Source organism: Panthera leo, chromosome E3, assembly GCF_018350215.1.
Source record: "Panthera leo isolate Ple1 chromosome E3, P.leo_Ple1_pat1.1, whole genome shotgun sequence".
In the NCBI taxonomy this organism is placed as follows: domain Eukaryota; kingdom Metazoa; phylum Chordata; class Mammalia; order Carnivora; family Felidae; genus Panthera; species Panthera leo.
Window position 1 is genome coordinate 33,147,060 of NC_056694.1, and position 20,418 is coordinate 33,167,477.

Below are 20,418 nucleotides of genomic sequence, written 5' to 3' on the forward strand. Positions count from 1 at the left end.
CGGCGGGGCCGAGGGAGGGTCTGGGCTGCTGTCCGAGGAGAACGAACCTTCGGTAGTAAAGGGTAGCATGCGTCTTCTTGCAGCCGTGGTAAAGTGTGCAGTGGGGTCTCGTGCTAGTGTGTGAAGGAGTAAAAGGTGACAGAAAAGAAGGGCACCAGAAAAGGTAGGCACCCGGTCAGTTGACCCTTCGCCTTTGGCTCAGATCATGATCTCACGGCTCATGGGTTCAAGCCCCGCGTCAGGCTCTGCTTGGGATTCTCTTGTCTCCCTCTCTCCCTGTGTCCCTCCCCACCCCTCAAAAATAAACGTTAAAACACATTTTTTTTAGGCTGCAGCAGCTTATCCAAGGTCACAGAGCTACTAACAGGTGGAGCTGGGACTCACTTCCAGTGGGTTCCAGGCTCTGGCTCTTTCTGTGTGTCTCTGATATGCACCCCCTCCTCCTCAGCAGCCCATCAAGAAGGTGGGTCAACTGAGTGGGAGAACACTAGCACCCAAGCCTGGGGTATGGGCTGGGTCCATCGCGTGGCCTCCTTTCCGAGGCTTCCCCCTGCACCCCAGCAGCTGGAAGTGCCTTCCCAGTATCCTGTGAGTCCTAGGGCAAAGTGGGGAAGAGCAAAAGCAGTCAGCAGCCATCCTCCTGCTCCTGAAACATAACTCAGCCCCCTGACCACCTCTGTGGGCCCCCCTCAAACAGACAGCCAGCCCATCTCAGCTGGTTTTAACATATTGCTCTGTCAGGGAAGGGGGAGACAGAAGTTCTTAAAATCTCTAGCAGTGTGGGGGGAGCTCATTAGAACAAAATTACAGATTTAGAAAAAAAAAATGTTTTTTTAAGTAGGCTCCATACCCAATGTGGGGCTTGAACTCACGACCCTGATACCAAGAGTCGCATGCTCTACCGACTGAGCCAGCCGGGCGCCTGTAGAAAACAACAAAAATTAACTCCTATTTTTTTATAATACTGACAAAATGAAATCAAGGCACAGATCTGGGTTGATCCAAACGTACAGGAGATACACCGGTTTTCACCCACACAAGCCAAATCTCGCTGGGTCAGGGTGTAAGATTCCCATGTTACTGAGCTGGGTGGGAGGTGTGGGTTCACAGGCCAGGTTCAGAAGCACCGTGCTGTGAACTGCACAGTTCACTTGGGTGATCCCGTCACCCAGCAGCCACAGGAGCGCGCACTGGAGACCCTGCCTCCTGGCAGCAGGTAAGCAGGAACCACACGCGGCACAGAGATGCACAGAAACACTCTGTGTGTGTGTGTCTGTCTGTCTCTCTCTCACACTCACTCACACACACACACACACACACACACACACACGGAATATATTAAGCGGCATAAGTGAAAAGTCCCAAGTGGTGTCCCCAGGGGTTCCAACCATGTCCTGTCTCTCCATCCCCTGTACCGTGCTCCCTCCTATGATGGCTTCACTCTCAGGCTCACATCCCCACATAGTGACAAGACTAGTTCCCCGCGTCTGCTCCTTCTATTCCAGCTTCTGTATCTATCCTTCCCCAAAATGTGTGATTGATCACCCATGGATTTGATGTCCACCCTTAGAGTGACCACAAAGGGTTTTCTGGTTGACCTGCTTGGGTCTCATGCCTTGACTGACAGCTTCAGTGTGTTGCTGGGGCAGCTCCCCTGAAGAATTAATAATGGGTGGCCCTTTTATGCCAGTTTATTCTATTTTTTAATGTTTTTTAATTCATTTTTGAGAGAGAGAGAGAGAGAGAGAGAGAGAGTGACTGAGTGTGTGTGTGTGTGAGAGAGAGAGAGAGAGAGAGAGAGAGAGAGAGAGAGAGTAGGAAAGGAGCAGAGAGAGAAGGACACACAGAATCCGAAGCAGGCTCCAGGCTCTGAGCCATCATCACAGAGTCTAACGTGGGGCTCGAACCCACGAACCGTGATATCATGACCTGAGGCGAAGTCAGACACCCAACCGACTGAGCAACCCAGGGACCCCGTGCCAGTTTAATAACTGACCCTGGTATCCACACTCCAAAGATGATCCTGAGAAACCAGGGGGAAAGATGAGTTAGCAACCCACTTATCAATCCAGTACCCCAGGTTCCACTGTGGAGGCACTGAGACCTGTATGGTTACGTGACCGTTAGTCGATACCTTCTCTCAAACTCTGTGTATGAGTGTCATAGGCAAACGTGTCAGATCGTCTTGAGCCAGGGAGACCAGAGAAGCCGGGCACTTTGCCACTGGTCTGGTACATTTAAGAAACAGTACCAGGATTCAGATTGGATTTCGCCATCTCTCCGAGGCTCCTCCCAGAAGGACACATCTCACCTTCGCAGGTAAAGCCTGGGTGTGCAGTGTTTTTGTGTCCCTGCTGCCACTGATGATGTCTCATGTTCTTTCCCACAGGGCATTTACAGCTGCATTCATGGAGTACACATCGAAGAGAAGAAGAAGTCTCCAGACTTCAACCTGACCGGATCCCAGAGCAACATGTTAAAACTCCTTCGGTCAGCCAAAAACATCTCCGACATGTCCAACATGAACTCCTCAAGAATGGATTCCCCCAAAAGGGCTGCAGACTTCATCCAAAGAGGTTCCCTCATCATGGACATGGTTTCAGATAAGGGAAATTTGATCTATTCAGACAACAGGTCCTTTCAGGGGAAAGACACCATTTTTGGGGACAACATGAACGAACTGCAAACATTCGTGGCCAATAGGCACAAGGACAGCCTCAATAACTATGTGTTCCAGGGACAGCACCCTCTCACGCTCAATGAGTCCAACCCCAACACGGTGGAGGTGGCCGTGAGCACAGAATCCAAAGCGAACTCCAGGCCCCGGCAGCTTTGGAAGAAATCCATGGAATCACTGCGCCAAGACTCCCTGAGCCAGAACCCTGTCTCCCAGAGGGACGAGGGAGCAGTGGAGAACAGGACCCACTCCCTAAAGAGTCCTAGATACCTTCCAGAAGAGGTGGCCCATTCGGACATCTCGGAAACTTCGAGTCGGGCCACGTGCCACAGAGAGCCAGACAACAACAAGAACCACAAGACCAAGGACAACTTCAAAAGGTCAGCAGCCTCCAAATACCCCAAGGACTGCAGTGAGGTCGAGCGCTCCTACCTGAAAACCAAAGCGAGCTCCCCCAGGGACAAGATCTACACCATCGATGGTGAGAAGGAGCCCAGTTTCCACTTAGACCCTCCCCAGTTCGTTGAGAACATGGCCCTTCCCGAGAACGTGGACTTTACCGACCCCTACCCAGACCACGACGAGAACTTCCGCAAGGGGGACCCCGCGCTGCCGGCCACCAGGAACCCCCTGCACAATGAAGACGGACCCCCCAACAATGACAAGTATAAGTTCTACTCCAAGCACTTCACCCTGAAAGACAAGAGTCCCCCTCACAGCGAGGGCAGCGAGCGGTACCGACAGAACTCCACCCACTGCAGGAGCTGCCTTTCCAACCTGCCCACCTACTCAGGCCACTTCACCGTGAGGTCCCCATTCAAGTGCGACGCCTGCCTGCGGATGGGGAACCTGTACGACATCGACGAAGACCAGATGCTCCAGGAGACAGGGAGCCCAGCCGCCCAGGAGGAGGTCTACCAGCAGGACTGGGCGCAGAACAGCACCCTCCAGTTCCAGAAGAACAAACTCAGGATCAGCCGTCAGCACTCCTACGACAACATTCTCGACAAACCTCGGGAGACAGACCTTAGCAGGCCCTCCAGGAGCATAAGCCTCAAGGACCGGGAACGGCTTCTGGAGGGAAACCTGTACGGGAGTCTCTGTAGCGTGCCCTCAAGCAAACTCTTGGGGAACAAAAGCTCCCTCTTACCCCAGGGTCTGCAGGACAGCAAACGGAGCAAGTCTCTCTTGCCGGACCACACCTCCGAGAACCCTTTCCTCCGCTGCCATGGGGACGAGCGACGCTTAGTCATTGGGAGATGCCCCTCGGACCCTTACAAACACTCGCTGCCGTCCCAGGCCGTGAATGACAGCTACCTTCGATCGTCCTTGAGGTCCACAGCGTCGTACTGTTCCAGGGACAGTAGAGGCCACGACGACGTGTATATCTCAGAGCATGTTAGGCCTTATGCTGCAAATAAGAACAATATGTACTCCACCCCCCGGGTTTTGAATTCCTGCAGCAGTAGACGTGTGTACAAGAAAATGCCTAGTATCGAATCTGATGTTTAGAACCTTCCATTAATGTTTTATCTATAGGGAAACATACGTAACGGCCAACGTTCTGGAGGGTAAATGTCGGATGTCCGATGGTGCCTGCAAAGAGAAGGGGATTTAGGAAGGTATTTTTTTTGTTGGTTCTTTTGCACCTGGCTCCATGCCATAGTCTTCCCCTCAAGGAATCTTGTGAGGCGTGTGCGGAGCATGGCAGATACCGGATAGGTGAGTCCTTAACCAAAAAAAAAAAAAAAAAAAAAAAAGCAAATAAATAATAAATAATAGGGCAGGTCTCCGGGACACGCCCTCTAGGGATGTTGGCAATAACGATGCGTCGGAGGCCAGTGGTGATGTTATGATTTTCTATATTCCAAAGTCCACGAAGACCAGTCCACCATGTAATTTCCTCATCAGAAATGCCTAACGGTCTCTCTCATCCAGAATAAGCAATATGGTACGCATGTAAACCCGAAACAGACACAGCAGTTACGAATGCGTCTGCACCGCAGCGAGATGGACGTGCAAGAGATTAGGAAGTTTGGCTTTGTACCCGTCTCAGCTTCAGTGTCATGCCTCCCGTCACTGCCCCGGCCCGACCCCAGAACCAACCCCAGGCTCCGCCCCCCCCCCCCCCCCCCCCACCACACACACAAAGAATCGCAAATTCCCGTGTTCACAGTAACCATGCTACCTTCACTAGAGTCTGTTTCCAAGACTCATCTGGAGGAAAAGGCCAGGAGGGCCCTCAGGCGGAGAACGACGAGAACCTCTCTGGATGTCAACTTGTGTGTTTCACAGACACTCTCTCACCCTTGGCTTCGATGGTCTTGTTCAGAGCTGCACAAACCGATACGTGTATGTCTCCGACACCTAATCTGTGGGTCGTCTGTCTCTGGACACAGAGGCTGTTGTAGTTTATCCTGAAGATTCCTATGTACGTAAGTCTGCGTTCCCCCCCCCCCTTCTGGTGACGACTCAGGGTTGTATAGTATCTGTTACCCCTTACCTCCTAGAGTGACCATCACTCGTTCGGTCCCCGAACAGCTATGGTGGAGTCCGAGTGTATGTCACTGTTCCCAGGGTTGTCAACATCGTGGCATATGCCAGCAGCCACGTGTGTACCGTGATCTGTAAAAAGTACGATGCCGTCTGTCCACTGAAGGCTGGCACGCTTTTAGGTTAATTGTCCTTAACCTCATGAAATTCAGTTGGACACTCGTTCCCACCCCAACCTCCTCAGATCAAAAGCCTTCAAAACATGAGAGACCCTCATGCATCGACCCTAAGCATCCTCCAAAATCGTGGATAAACTTCAGTGGCAAACACGATTTCTCTCTTCTGAAATATTCGCTCGATTGGAGGCACAGTGCTTCACCAGCACCAACAGAGATCTATGACAAACTCCCCAGAGCATTTGTCATTTCCGAGCCACCCCCGTTGTCCGATTCTTGCTTTACTCAGATCTGTGTGTGTGTGATATGAAATGACACGCCTTTAAAAAAAAACAGTGTGGGGAGAAGGGGAAGCTTCAGCATCAGAAGCTCTTCGCACAGTACCTCACTCACACCAAGTCCCCCCCCCCCAAAAAAAGGTAGTTGTTATGTTCTGACACTTTCTCAGAATTTCCTAGTTTAAAAACTAAGTATTATAACCCCCACAAACAATGTTAGTTGCACATTTTATATAGTACTGATTTGGATTATTTTACATTCATTATTGTCCCTGAGATTTCTGGGATGACTAGGCCTCAGGTTCTGTAGAGTGGCTGAGTCTGCTTGACAAGAAGATACTGTGGAAACCCTAAGCTAAGATGAACCTGACAGTCTCCTGGTTTCCTCCCGCATTTTGCTTTGGGTTCTCAGAGAAGGGGACGGAGGGGTAGCTACCCTGTTTCTTTTACACATGGCACGTTCTGTCTTGTAGGCAGGGTTTTCCTGCCAGGGGGCGGGGCCAGGAACGATTCTTTCAGAGCTTCAGGATTCATTGAATAGCTCCATCGTTGGGCCAGTGCACCCGGCAGTAATGAGAAGTGGTCGCAGTAAGTTTCAGGGTCATCGGTGGGGAGGCAGAGGGGCCAAAAGTCCTCTCCTCACCTTTGAGGTTGAGAGGCCCAAGAGGCTGGCTAGGCACCGAGGACAAACGTATTCAGACATTGTATTTTCTTTCTCAGATGGTATGCTTCTGCTGCCCAAGAGCCAACAGTGGAGAAGCCTAGACTGCGAGAGCCCCATATCCATTTCCCGTCTTAGGCACAGCCCTGACTGTATTGTCTTTTAGAACTTTCTGCCTCTGCCCTCCCATTGCTTTCCAGACCTACATTCCCCCCAGCCAGGATCACCTCCTTCCCTCACAAGACTGGCGTGTCATGACGTGAAATGAATTACAAAGTCTCCCCAGCACACACGGCAGTGTTGTGTCATCAACCCAAAGAGGCTTTCTGTCTTCTTCCCGTGTCCTCAAAACCCAAGGGGTCTGCCAACTGTGACAGAGACCTCCAGGGAGAAGGTGACTTACACTCATAACGTCCCATAGATCAAAAACCCTCCTGCTAACAACAGCATAATTTTTGCTCTTAACCCCATGTTTATCTAGGTAAAGAGACTAAAGATGGGGCTTTTGGAAGAACCAACAGTAACATACTGAAAAAAACACGTGCTTCCTTTAATACCCAAAGTGTTTTTTTTAAACAAAATAAACAATAAGGATTGGAATGCTATATATAATGAATGTATAATTTCCCTCTTTTCCAAATTCGTTGACTCTCAACGGTGATGATCACAAACATCAGAAAATTGACCGTCGAATCAGATGGGCAATTGCCAAGAGAAAGATAATGACGCGGAGCGATTCCAAAGTAATCAAGTCAGTTCTGTTCTTTGCAGAAGCCTATCAAGGCATAAATAGGAAGCCCTTGACTCTGGACCCATCACAGACAGTTCCACTGACATTCCAGCTTGAGATCTTAGATCTCAAAGAGCCAGAATCTCTGAACCCAAATTTGTGCCTGAGTTTCACCTGACTCAAGTCACAGCTGGCATCCATAATGGTACTTTGGCCACCCTAACTGGCCTTCTCCACTTGAGAGGGATCCTGCTCTTTCTTCTGAATGCAGACACATACGTTTCTGTTGATCGGTAACAGTATACACAGGCCCAGCTTAAAACACTCTGTGTAAGAGGAGGGCCTTCTAGGGCATGAATTCTACCCTGGAAACCTTTGAGTTTCTCAAAAATAGTCCTCACTATCCTTACAGTCTTAGGCCACTTCTGGCTTCACTGATCTGAGAAGACAGGTTCCTCATGCGTCTGTTTTTCTGCCAGTGAGGCTTCCTTGAGAGGTGCGGGATTATGATCTCCCCACTCTTCTGTCCTCTGCACATCTCACTTTGTCATTACAGCCAGCCACGTGACTGGGTGTCTCGTGGATTAGACTAGGTTTCTCTTCCCTGTTGCAGAGAGCCTAAGAAGTTTTCACCCTCTGCTGTTCTGATGAAACCGATCATCGCAGCAAAAATCAGTCAAATCGACTCACACTTATTTTCAAGGAAGGAACAAGAAAATTACACCTTGTTTACAAATGAAATAGTTTCACTTAAATGGGACTCTAGCCAAGGCTGTTAATTAGTCAACAGATCCATAGCAGTCCTACAGCCCCACATTGTTTATTCTATTTGATATGTCTGCCAGTGATGTGTGTTTAATATTCTGCGTCCTTCTCAGGAAATGACAAATGCCCTGAATTCTTGGCAAATAGAATTGCTAATGAAAAAGGAAAAAAAACAAACAAACAAAAAAACAAAGTTGGTGTTAATTAAATGGTGATTAAAAATTTATGTCCTTTCAACCTAAGAAGTGCAGCTCTAATAATCGGTTGCCATATAAATAAATACCTTGCACTGAAATCCCTTATGGTATAAGACCTAAATAAATACTCATTTGAGAAACCAAAATATCTTTCAGAAGAGCTGAATATATTTGTTAACTTCAGGCACATCCCTGTACTGTTTCTTTGTGCAGAGCTGTTGTTCAGGAATCCTTGCGAAGGGGATTTGAGTCGTTTCTGAAACAGAGGCTGTTTGCGTTTGACCGCGACGAACGTGGGCAGAACTCAGAGTTCTAGGGGTAAAAAAATGGCACGCGTGGCAACAAAACTCATTGGTCGGTATTTCACGGGAGTCCAGGGTTCCACGTAAAGGTGGTCTTCCATGCAGAAGTAGTGTTTATTTCCACCTGAGACAAAATTAGGCCTTCCGGATGCCTCATATTCTTTTGGCCAACAGGGTTGGAAGTGCTGAATGAGAGGTTTGGTGGGGTCTATACCAAAATTCAGCTGTGCTTTTCCATTCAACCCCCTCACATCATGCTGTGTTCACATCTAGTCCTATCCGATGAGGTCAGCTTCCCACTCGATAGACATCAGACGTGGTAAAATGCACTTATCCTGTGAATACCAATGCTCGGGTACACATGTACATATCATACACATGCTTGATTTCTACAATTCACACATAAGTGTATTATCCAAATAACATTGTATATAGTGTAAAGTTTATGTTAAAAATTATGTGACGATGATGGTTATGGACCCGCGGAAAACCCATTCTGGTTATCGGTGCAAGGATTTGTAGGAAGAGAGGGCACTCTTTAAAAAACAACAACTCAGTTCTAGGGAGGATGGCAGGGCCCAAGGGGAATCTGGGGGGTTGGTGTCCTTGGACTCTGTTCAAAAGCGGTATGTGGAGTTAGGGGCACAGCTCATGTTCTACTCACACTTACTTCTGAAGACAGTGCCGATATGGACGTGTGTGTGATTTCTGCATACCCGTCAAAGGGCATCATCCCCATCGTCTTCCCCATCCCCACGTGTGTGCCCGGAAGTACTCTTGATTTGGCATCAGCTAAAGATGCCTGCCCAGAAGGGTCTTAGAAAAACAGAACTTATAGGACCACACCAAGATTTGGGGGGAAGGGAGGTGAGAAAATCAAGAGACAATGAAGGTCCCAAAAAGGCACCATCTGTATAAGATGGTCAGACAGACAGTATCAGAGCCAGGTCTGGAAACCAAGACCCACACGTATGGTCCACGTAATTCTTCACCTGGTTCCCTGGACCAGGTGACTCAGTTCTAGGCTTCTCTCACAAGTGGTCTCCGGGAACCTCTGGGATAAGAGCCAGAGAACCTCACAGAACTGACCCCGCTTTCTTTGCCTCTTGCCTTATACAGACCCATACATCCCTCTTTGAATTCGGTTTTCCCTTAAGCTCCCCAACACTCCCTGCCTCAGATTCCTGGGGAAGAGAAACCTTTTCTCAGGGACCTGTTCCCTGGAAAGTCAACAAGGAGTAGAGTTTAAAACCTCAAACCAAAGATGAAAGCTGGCAGCGATCACGGAGGTAACAGTTCTGTTTCTCATGAGCCAAGGATGAACAAAGGACACTGACCAGCTGATAGCACTTGCCTAAGGATCTACTCTCCTTTTAAGACCAATTTGGGTTTGGGAGATGCAAGGGTGATAGAAAATATATAGTCTCTTCCCATGAGCAGCTTACGGTCTAGAAATTCAGCTCCCTAGGACAAAAGATAACTGAGAACCCATGAAACGCAAGCAGAGACTGAGTGTAAAAACTGGAAATGATCAATCAAGTTCTTGCCAGGAAATAAAAATCTAACTTTTTCCAGGATCAAACAAACAGACCCCTCCTTCCTTAGACCTGTAAGTAACTCTGGAAAATACAGTCTCCCGGAGATACCCTTGATGATTTTAACCTTCCAAGACAGAGCCTGGGAAAGCCAAGAGCATCTAAACAGGTGACCAGACTTACCCTTCACGTTTGTGTGCAGGAGACTCAGATCTGGGTCCATGGGGTTCTCCAGCTCTTGCCAAATCCTGCCTCCTTCCAGCCCCACTTTATGACGTGTGCTTCAAGAAAAGGTTGAAAGAAATCGCCAAAGGATTAGAAAACAGACCGTGATATAAAAAAACTATTTCCTGAAAGGTTTTTTTGTTTGGTTGGTTTTATTTTTGACTTATGAAGAATACTTTTGATAGTTCAGGGTATAAATGTATCAGGGAAGGGAGTGGGGAGAATTCCTTGTTGAGTCCCAAGTGCCTACTGTGTGGCTGACAGAAGAGAGCTCATCAGGTTCCCTGGAGAGAAAATGGGGCAAACAGATGGTGAGAAGAATCAGGATGTGTTTCAGGAATCGAGGGGGGGGGGGGTTCGGGGAGGGGGCAGAGCTTCTTTTCTCTCTGTCCCTCCTGTTCTGTGCATTGCCAGGATGTTGGAGTCTCTCCTTGTCCCAGCTATGTGCCTTGGGTCAGTCAGCACCTGAGTTTGGAAGTACCAAAATGTCTCCACACAGAGTGTAGACTATCCTAGGCATATCCTAGAACAAGATCCTCAACATAACCATAGGATAGAAGTGTGATTGCTCCCATTTTACAGATAAGGAAGCTGAGGCTCAGGTTGGTCTCAGCCTCATCAGCAACAGGAATTTGCTAATAAACCCCTAACGTTGGGTGTATTCTTGAAGTGCCTGATCTCTGCCAGGGAGGTCAGAATGTAAGTCGGAAAGAGAGATGTGCTGTTTTGAGGTCCCCGGGGCTCTCTCTGGAGTTTCAGCCTCTGCGGGGAGGAGGTTTGTTAGTGTCCTACCCCCCGTTGTCTGGTTTGGGGTGTATTGAGAACTCCTGGGGATCTCACCTCTGTTCAGGTCCCTTTTGAGACTCGAATGCGGTTTTGCATCTCTCCCCATACGCTTGCACTCGGCATTCACTTTTTTTGGTTCCTGGGGAGTTACTCTCTCCCCTTGGCACGTGCCTACTTTCAACTATCCCTTTCCACACCTCTCTTCTTTTTCTCAGTAGACATCAGGGTTCATTCCATTCAACATGGGCAAATCGTATTCTCCCACGTGTGTGCGGGCACACAGGCCGCCCCGGGGTGCCCCCATTCGAGCTCCCCTAAACATTATGGCCCATTTTCAGAAAGGTCCTGTTACTTGCAAGGGAGCGTCTCTGCAGGGTCATCACTGGCACCAAGGTAACTACTGAACCACGGAGTGTTCCGTTTGCCTCCTTAAAGGGTGTCGATCTGGAATGTTTCCATCGGGCTCTCTGGGAGTCCAAGATGACAGCGTGCATAATGCATCGGGGAGGCCAAGACCCTGAGCCCGTGTGTTCCTTTCTTGCGCGGCTCCTGTGTTCTGAGCCACAGAACGGCGGGCGTTGATGTTTACCATGAATTGGGGACACATTAAGGTCATTTTATAGATGAAGAAACTGAGCTGGGATCTGAAGGAATGTTCTTCTGGGAGGTTCTGTGATTCAGTCCTTCTGGAGGGCCAGTGCATCTGAGCGGCCGTGTCCTCGTCCCTGAGAAGTTCTCTAGCTGTTTACAATCTTCCAAGCTGGCAGTCAAAAGTCTCTTAAGACAGAAAAGTTATTATGATTTAATAGCTATTTTGAGATCCTGTCATTGGGTCTACAAGGGCATGACAACATTCTCCAGGGGATGATGAGCTGTGCAGAAACTGGAACACTCCAAAGAACCATCTGGCTGGTAGGGGTTCTTCTCTGGGGCTGTATTTCAAAGCATACAGCTCTCCAGGGAACCAGAACCGAACTGTCTCCAGTGGAGTCGTTTCTCAGATCAACTTCCTCAAATAAGGTGTCCGCAGTGTGCAGAGACAAACAGGACAAAACTGAGATTATCACTCACATAAACCCCTCTTAGGGACCAGGTCCATGAAACAGTAAGTTTGCATTTTCGCGATTCTGGAACATTCCTCATTAGCAGTAGCCCTGGGTCATAACCTCCTCCAGTTAATTCTCTCACACCTTTGGGAAGGATTTAAGACGAGCCTTCTAAAGAATATTAACGTAACACGTAGCCAATACCACAGCTGCCTTTTAAATTAATAAGGTTAATTGTTCTCCAGCAAACATAAGTTTGTCTTTGGCATTTTAAATGCTTCTCATTGATCTGACATTTTGCTGTTTCAAGCTTTGAAAGGGCTCAAATCAAAGACTATTGATATCTGAGCAAATAGTGAAGGTCCAGAAATATAAAAACATTGTCAGTTTTTCCATGAAAAATAATCATAGCCTTTTGAATTCAACTGACGTTTTTACATTGCATTACATCTAAGACCTATCGAATTATTTCTATTCTCAGTTAAGCTAATTCAAATAAATGAGCGGTATTGACTTTTTAAAACTCTTTTATTAAAAAAAAAAAAACTCTAGGTTTATTAGGTTTGTGGACATAGCTCTGAAGCCCTGGCCGCTAAGGAAATGTTCCAGTTTAGAAACTGAAGATTCGGAGTATTTGGGGTCAAATTCAGACGATCATCTTTGAAAATTCTGGTGGATTTACAAAGATGAAAATGGACTTTTAACTTTCATGTTTCCCCCCATTTTTCACTGCGAAAGGATGCCAAGTGCGTATTTTTTTCCCCCCAAATCGGAGATAAGGCCAAGAATAACATTTTCTTAGAAAATTCAGGAAACCACTCGGTAACAACTAATTACACGGCTAGATGGGGCTCAGAGGCCTTCCAAGCCTGAGGTTCCTCAAAGATTTCTTTATCAGTTGTTCTTAAGCTATGAGTCTTAGTCTTGGTTCCTTCCCCTGCTGAAACAAATTGAAAAGCATACACTTGCCAAATCACTTAGTCGGTAGAATTTACTGTTGATCACAAAAGGATGTTTGTGCATATGTGTTTATGTATAGTATATATATTTCAAGCTGAATATTCCGAAAGGATGAGGTGAGTTTCACGGGTGGTTGGAGTAAGAAATAGACCATCAGAGTCACCAACAGTGGCCTTCTCAGACAGAAAAAGAGGGTCAACTATTCACCTTCCAGACACATGACGACCTGTTGCGTAACACACAGGCCGGTCATTTACCCACAAGGAAGGACTGGGAAGCAGCTTTGAAGACCCATGTCTGAGTCCATCCCTCACCCAACATGGGCAGGATTGAACACTCCACATGCAGAGCGTTTTCCATTCACAGCGACACCCAAACCCAGTCCAAAAAACCCACATCAGAACTGGCTTGATCTCTTGTATGGTGGGGCCCAAAGCAAGCTGTGTGCTCCACTCAGTGGTCCTCATTTGGGAACAGACACTCACTTACCAATCCCAGCAGTTTATACCTGTCATGTTTTAATCAACCGCATGAGGAAGTGCTGATAACTGTATTAAATATTTCCAAGCATAGCTACAAAATTACACGTTTTGCTTAACACCTTTCTATGATAGAGGAAGTATATACTATGGTTGTCTTCTTGTAGTATGTCTTTTCTTTTTGTTCAACGTGTTCTCAACTGTTTTAAGGAATGGGGTTTGAAACTGTGTGTGCAAACTGATATATGTACATAACTCCCGAGGCAACAAAAGTGCCCAGTCCTATGGTGTAAAAATGTAAATACAGGAAAATTTCATTTTTCTAATAAAGATAATTTCTGCCGATTGATATGAAAATGAGAAAGGCTGTTGTGGTCTCTGTGGTCTTTGTTGCTGCTACCCTGGGCATCACGCATGTTTCGAGCAGGCTCGGTATTTGCACAAGGGGCAGAGAACTTGATTTCCCACTCTGTGCAAAGGAGGAGCGCAGAAGGAAGCAGAGAATCAGAAGAATCCCGGGATCGGCTTTCGGGTTTTAGCAGCCAGCTTTGCCGCCGTCCCTTACCTGGTTCTCCTCTTCCTGTGCAGTTTCCCGCGCTCGCGGCCTTGACTCTGATAATGTTGAACTTCACCAAGCTTCCGTGACTCATGATTCTGGGAAAAAGGGGGCAGTTAAAGACCTTCTCTCCTTTATGAATTCCAGGAAACAGCCTACTGTAAAGAACCACCCTTTTCAATAGGACTTAGATGTGACCCCCGGACACCCCCTCCCTGGCTCCCTATGCCACGGCCAGACACAGACCCTCCAAGATCCCTGTCTTTGCTCATAAATGATTAGCCAAACCTCTTGTCCCCACTAATCGATCAGAACAAAATGCTTGTCAAGTGAACATTGGTTAAGCTTCTCTCCTCCTCCCAGGTCCCTGAACACCATCAGCCTGAGTCAACACACACCCTCCCCCGGGACTAGGCTGACCTCACACCCTCTGATCCATCCAATCACGCGCCCCCCCCCCCCCCACCCCTCCACCACCAATGCACATAACTTCCTGACTCCCTTCTTTCTGGTTTTGTTTCCTCCTCCCTGTAGCAGAAAAACTCTTGCGGCCTATCCCACTATAATAGTCCCTGTCTCCCCCTTAAAGTAAGTTTCCTCAATAGGACCTCTCCTTATTAAATCCAGATTGGATTTTTATTTGATCACTCTTTTTCCCAGATCAAGCATCATTTCTAACACCCAAATCCAGTCATGTCCGCTCCACTGCCCCTTTTAAAACCCTGAGCTTAAAGCAGTGGCCCATGGGGTACCTGGGTGGCTCAGCTGGCTACACATCTGACTCTTGATTTCGATTCAGGTCATGATCCCACAGTTTGTGGGTTCAGTCCTCACATCAGGCTCTGCACTGTCAGCACACAGCCTGCTTGTGATCCTCCCTCCCTCTCTCTCAGCCCCTCCCCTGCTTGCTCTCTCTCTCTCAAAATAAATAAATAAACCTTAAAAAAAAAAAAAAGACAGTGGCTTACAGGAAAAGCCTGGATTCCGTAGCCCAGCACACACGGCCTCCATCCCTGCCACGGCCCTTCCTAGGATCAAAGGTCTTTGGGCTCCTCCAAAGACACCCCATAAGCTCTTCTGCTTCCCTGCCTTCCGGCATGCTCTTCCTTATTCCTGGGACACCGGTCCCACCTCCTCTGAGGTGTATCTTCAATGAAACCTGTTAGTCTTTCTCAACTCTCCCCAGCAGCAGAGTTAACAGGTGACTTCTCCATGATCCAGCCCCGTGTACACACCTCTACCAAACAACTTACCAGGCTTCGCTATATTGTTTATGTGTGCTCTCCCTCCTCATCCGGCAGCTTCTTCAGGGTGGGGGCTGATAAAATCATTCACCTTTGAATCTCAGCACTCAGCCCAGCATCTGACCCGAACAGGGCATTTATTAAACACTATTGGACGGATAGAGGGATGGCTAGTTGAAGAGTGGGTGGCTGACAGGTGGGCAGAGGGCTGGGTGGGCAGACAGATGGAGTGCCTTGGAATCTGTTCTTGGTTTCCCTGACTGTCTGCTTCATCTACCGTATCTCATGTAATCCTTTGACTTCAAATGCCACCGATTACCCCGAGTTTCGTATGTGGGGTCCAACCTCCTCTATACACTCTGAACTCATATATCCACACCTATAGTTTATCTCTCCGCCTAGAGATGTCACAGACATTCACATTTTAAAATGTTTTGAAAAGTACTCTAGACCACCCTCCCCCAATAGAAACCGGATGCTCCCCAGGGTCCCCATCTCAGGAAGCAGCACTGCCACTGACCTGAGTTCTCAGGCCAGAAACCCACTGGTCGTCCTTCACCCGTCTCTCCCCCATCACATCCAATGCATTGGCCAGCCCAGTCTGCATAGTCTTTAAAATCCACTCAGGAGTGGGGCACCCGGGTGGCTTAGTCAACGGTTAAGCATCCTACTCTTGGTATCAGCTCGGGTCACGATCTCACGGTTTGTGGGTTCGAGCCCTGCGTCGGGCTCTGTGCTGGCAGCACAGAGCCTACTTGGGATTCTCTCTCTTCTTCTCTCTATGCCCCTCCCCCCCCCTTGGATGTGAGCTCTCACTTAAAATCAAGAAACAAACATTTTTTAAAAAAAACTCCCCTCAGGAGCCACCGCCTCTCATCTCTTCTAGCACCATCACGGCAGTCGGCCACCTCTCACGTATGTAACTGGGGTATCTCTCCAACCCTCCACCTGCTTCCACTCTTGCCTCCTGGGGTCGCCGTTCTCCAGAAGATGCAGGTAATCTTTTAAAGACAGGAGTTAGATCGTACCCCTCACCTGCTCTGGCGCCTACACCACTTTCCGTTATGGCCGGAAGAAAATGAAAATTCCGCCCCCGTTACGCCACGCCCCAGACTCTGACAGGACAGCTCACTGCGAGAAAAACGCGAAGTGTTTCCCTGTCCTCCTTCATTCCTGTCTTCTGAGCTTTTCCTCATCCATGACCTTTTCTTTTCTTTTTTGTTTGAGTGGCTGAAGATGGGCCATTTCCAACACATTTTCCACAAACTGAAGTGGCACTAAACACCATCGCTGCTACGAAACTAATCGGCAATTTGCGAGATGCCTTCACATCCATGTAGCCCCATTTGGGGACATAATTATTTCCTAATTAGAAGGCGATTTATACTTGGAACTTGGGACGTTAGCTCCTGCCAGTGACGCGGCTGTCCAGAACGGCTCCGCTCTTGCCTTTACGCCCCAAGATTCTGCGGGCTGAAGTCAGATGGCCAGACAGCCGAGCAAACCTAATTACCAGGCAGTCCTGTGGGAGGAAAAGCTCCCACTTATCAGTCAAGGTGGCTAGAATTCTGAGGATAGAAAAGATTTCTCTTGGGAGACCCTGGAGTCTTCTGCTAGAAATGCAGTTTTGGGGTCACTTGTCTTCTTTTCCAAGAAGTCTGATGAAATTTGTTTGGGGCCATTAAACTAACACAACTTTGTAAAAAAAAAAAAAAAAAAAAGCAAAACAAAACTCTTTTAGAATCTTCAGAGCACTTCTTTGTGGCTGAGATTATAAACCTCATTTGACATATTTGGAAGCCAAGGCTCAGAGAGTTGAGGTGACCCAGGTGGCTGTGACACTAGGGTCAGTGGTGAGCACCTGTCAGCTGGACTCCACACGCTGTGATCTTTCGTGTCGACTTTTTTTTCTTAATGTTGATTTCTTTTTGAGAGAGAGAGAGGGAGACAGAGCACGATCAGGGGAGGGACAGAGAGAGAGGGAGACACAGAATCTGAAACAGGCTCCAGGCTCTGAGCTGTCAGCACAGAGCCCGACGTGGGGCTCGAACTCACGGACCCCGAGATCGTGACCTGAGCCCAAGTCGAGGATCAACCGACTGAGCCACCCAGGTGCCCCTCATCTCTACTTGTGCGCTATTACGTCGATTCTGACAGAGAGCAGACAGGAACTGCCTGGGTGCCTAATGCCTTATGCACTGTAGATGCTCGGTAAGTAGTTTTCAATAAACAAGTAGCAAAAAGAGGAGCCAGGAGGTCTAGGTTCTTGGCCACATCCTAGCTGCTTGACCTCTGGCCAATCCCTTTACTCCTCCACTCTTTTGCCTGCTCTTCTCATGCATATCTGTACAATAGCATCTTCGGCTCTAACCTGCTCTCCTCACTGGCATGCGCAGAAACATTTCTAGCCATGCAATACAAAAGATAACTCCCCCTTGTACTTTTCTCAGTTCCAGAACTTACAAGTTGTGCTCAGGGCACGTCCGAGGAGAAACAACTTCCTTTTGAAGTGGCTGGAAGTCCATATGCCATCTGGTCAGCTTTACCGGAGACACAGAGTATCTTTGACTGGAGGTGACAATGGTTCTGTGAGTCAGAGGTCACAGATCAGGCCTTTCCCCCCCCTAAGGAAGCGGATAGAAAAAACGGGCTTTGTTCCTGAGCTCTCCGGGGTGCTGAAAGTTCCAGGGCTGACTGTGCAAAGCCCTCACTACTGTCCTAAGACGGCAGATAGAAAAGAGGTCCACATTTCTGTTTCTGAAAGCTCCAAGGAGCTAAAATTTCTAGGCAGGTAGATGCAAACACTTACACGCTCTGGTTCGGCAAGAACTTCCGTCCAGCTTGCATGCTGGCAGACACCGGGAGCAGACCGTGCTTTGACTTTCCGTTTGAACTTCTTTATTTTGCCTTGAAGAAGAGCCCACGTCTCTCCCACTTCCCAACCCTCGCTGACATACCAGCGTGTTTTGTGTTTCGGAAGCCTCCCCTTTCTTTCTCTTCTGCCTCTGCTCCTGCCCAAGGAAGAAGCAGCAGTCTTGTTTTTCTTAACTCAGGGGACTGCGGGCAGCCCTTCGAAGAGGGAGAGTTTCCTCCTCTCACATTCCTTCCAGAGCAGATGAGAAATCCTAGTCACCACATCAGAGGCAGGGGCCCCAGAAATGATGGGATCCGATGTGCTCACCGCCGCTGTTACCTTTGATTGCTTGGGGCCTCTAATGCCCAAGAGCCCAGAACAAGAGCCCAGTATGGGGATGTGCAGCGAGAGAAGGAAGAGAGGGCCAGCCCCTAAGAATCCGCTCCCTGATCCCACTCTGTCTTCCCTTTCACCGAGCAGAGCAGACTTCCCACCTGGAAAATTAGAGTCGTGGATCAGTCAGTTAAGCATCTGACTTAGCTCAGGTCATGATCTCAAGGTGCGTGAGTTTAAGCCCGGCCTTGGGCTCTGTGCTGACAGTTCAGAGCCTGGAGCTTGCTTCAGATTCTGGGTCTCCCTCTCTCTCTGCCCCTCCCCTGCTCGCTCTCTCTCTCTCTCTCTCTCTCTCTCTCTCAAAAACAAAACACAACACAACAAAAACTGTGTGGGAGGAGCCAAGATGACAGAATAGCATAGAAGTTTTGTTTTTTTGCATCTTGTGTCCATGAACTACAGCCAGATCAACACTAGACCATCCTGCACACCTAGAAAACTGGTTTGAGGATTAACGCAACAGTCTGCACACCTGAACCACAGAACTCAGCAGGTACGTGGCACAGAGAGGTAAACTGGGGGAGAGACAAGCCGCAGAGGGCAGGAGTTGTTTCTGCTTGTGCAGGGAGAGGACGGAGACAGGGAGAGAATTCGGGAAAAGCACCCCCCACCCCAACAGCAGCTGGAGAGAAAGAAGAAAAGTGGAAACAGCCACAGGGACTGAATTAAAAAGGGAGAAAGGAGAAAGGAGAGGGTTTAAATTCCATTAAGACTCTATAAATGGGGAGCACAAAGTCTGAAACTCCTCGCCTCCATACCTGGTGGTGCTCTGGTGGGAAGGGTGAAGCCTGGGGCCGGATGCGTGTTGTGATTTTGCATGATCCCTCCAATGCTGCTGCTACAGGATCCCGTGAACCTTTTCTGGGGCGGGCTGGCGCCCAGCCGTAGTCTCTAGCGACGGCAGCAGCAGAGTCCAGCAAACCTTCCTGGGTGTGGCCAGCAGCCGGCCGTTGTGCAGAGAAACGCTAATATCATCCTCAATAGGGAAAACCTGAGAGCTTTCCCTCTAAGGTCAGGAACAAGACAGGGATGTCCATTCTTGCCACTGTTATTCAACATAGTATTAGAAGTCTTAGCCTCAGCAATCAGTCAACACAAAGAAATAAAAGGCATCCAAATCAGCCACGAGGAGGTTAAACTTTCACTCTTCGCAGATGACAGGATACTCTCTCTAAATGGAAAACCCAAAAGATTCCACCAAAAAAACACTGGAACTGATCCACAAATCCCACAAAGTGGCAGGATAGAAAATCAATGCACAGAAATCGGTTGCATTCCGACAATGAAGCAACAGAAAGAGAAATCAAGGAATCGATCCCACTTACAACTGCACCAAAAACCATAAAATACTTAGGAGTAAATCTAACCAAAGAGGTGAAAAATCTATACACTGACAACTATAGAAAGCTTATGAAAGAAATTGAAGACACACACAAACAAGGGAAAATACTCCATGCTCCTGGAGAGAAAGAATATTGTTAAAATGTCAATAGTACCCAAAGCAATCTACATATTCAATGCAATACTTATCAAAATAACACCAGCATCCTTCAAAAAGCTCTAACAAACAATCCTAAGATTTGTATGGAACCAGAAAAGACCCCGAATAGCCAAAGCAATCTTGAAAAAGAAAACCAAACCAGGAGGCATCACAATCCCGGACTTCAACCTGTATTACAAAGCGGTCATCATCAAGACAGTATGGTACTGGCCCAAGAACAAACATTCAGATCAATGGAGCATAATAAAGAACCCAGAAATGGACCCACAAACGTATGGCCAGCTCATCTTTGACAAAGCAGGAAAGACTATCCAATGGAATGAAGACAGTCTCTTCAGCAAGTGGTGCTGGGAAAACTGGACAGCGACGTGCAGAAGAATGAACCTGGACCACTTTCTTACACCAGACACAAAAATAAACTCAACACGGATGAAAGACCTGAATGTAAGACAGAAAGCCATCGAAATCCTCAAGAAAGCAGGCAAAAACCTCTTTGATCTTGGCCGCAGCAACTTCTTACTCAACACATCTCCAGAGGCAAGGGAAACAAAAGCAAAAAT

The 20,418-nt window shown here is 48.0% G+C and overlaps 1 protein-coding gene and 1 long non-coding RNA gene across 2 annotated transcripts in view; one reads left to right on the top strand and one right to left on the bottom strand.

The window, feature by feature from the left end:
- The window catches only part of GRIN2A (glutamate ionotropic receptor NMDA type subunit 2A), a 366,464-nt gene extending 362,213 nt beyond the window's left edge, over positions 1–4,251 (top strand). The window contains exon 12 of the mRNA XM_042921276.1: positions 2,390–4,251. Within this exon, the coding sequence (XP_042777210.1) occupies positions 2,390–4,189 (1,800 nt within the window). The 3' untranslated portion in view covers positions 4,190–4,251. The remainder of the gene's footprint in view (positions 1–2,389) is intronic.
- A 72-nt stretch (positions 4,252–4,323) lies between these two features.
- On the bottom strand, positions 4,324–10,066 carry LOC122209437. The gene is made up of 4 exons (XR_006197599.1): positions 9,998–10,066; positions 5,181–5,302; positions 4,866–5,011; positions 4,324–4,406 (listed from the first exon to the last, which is right to left on the bottom strand). It is a non-coding gene; the product is annotated as an uncharacterized LOC122209437 (long non-coding RNA).
- Positions 10,067–20,418: the final 10,352 nt, after the last annotated feature.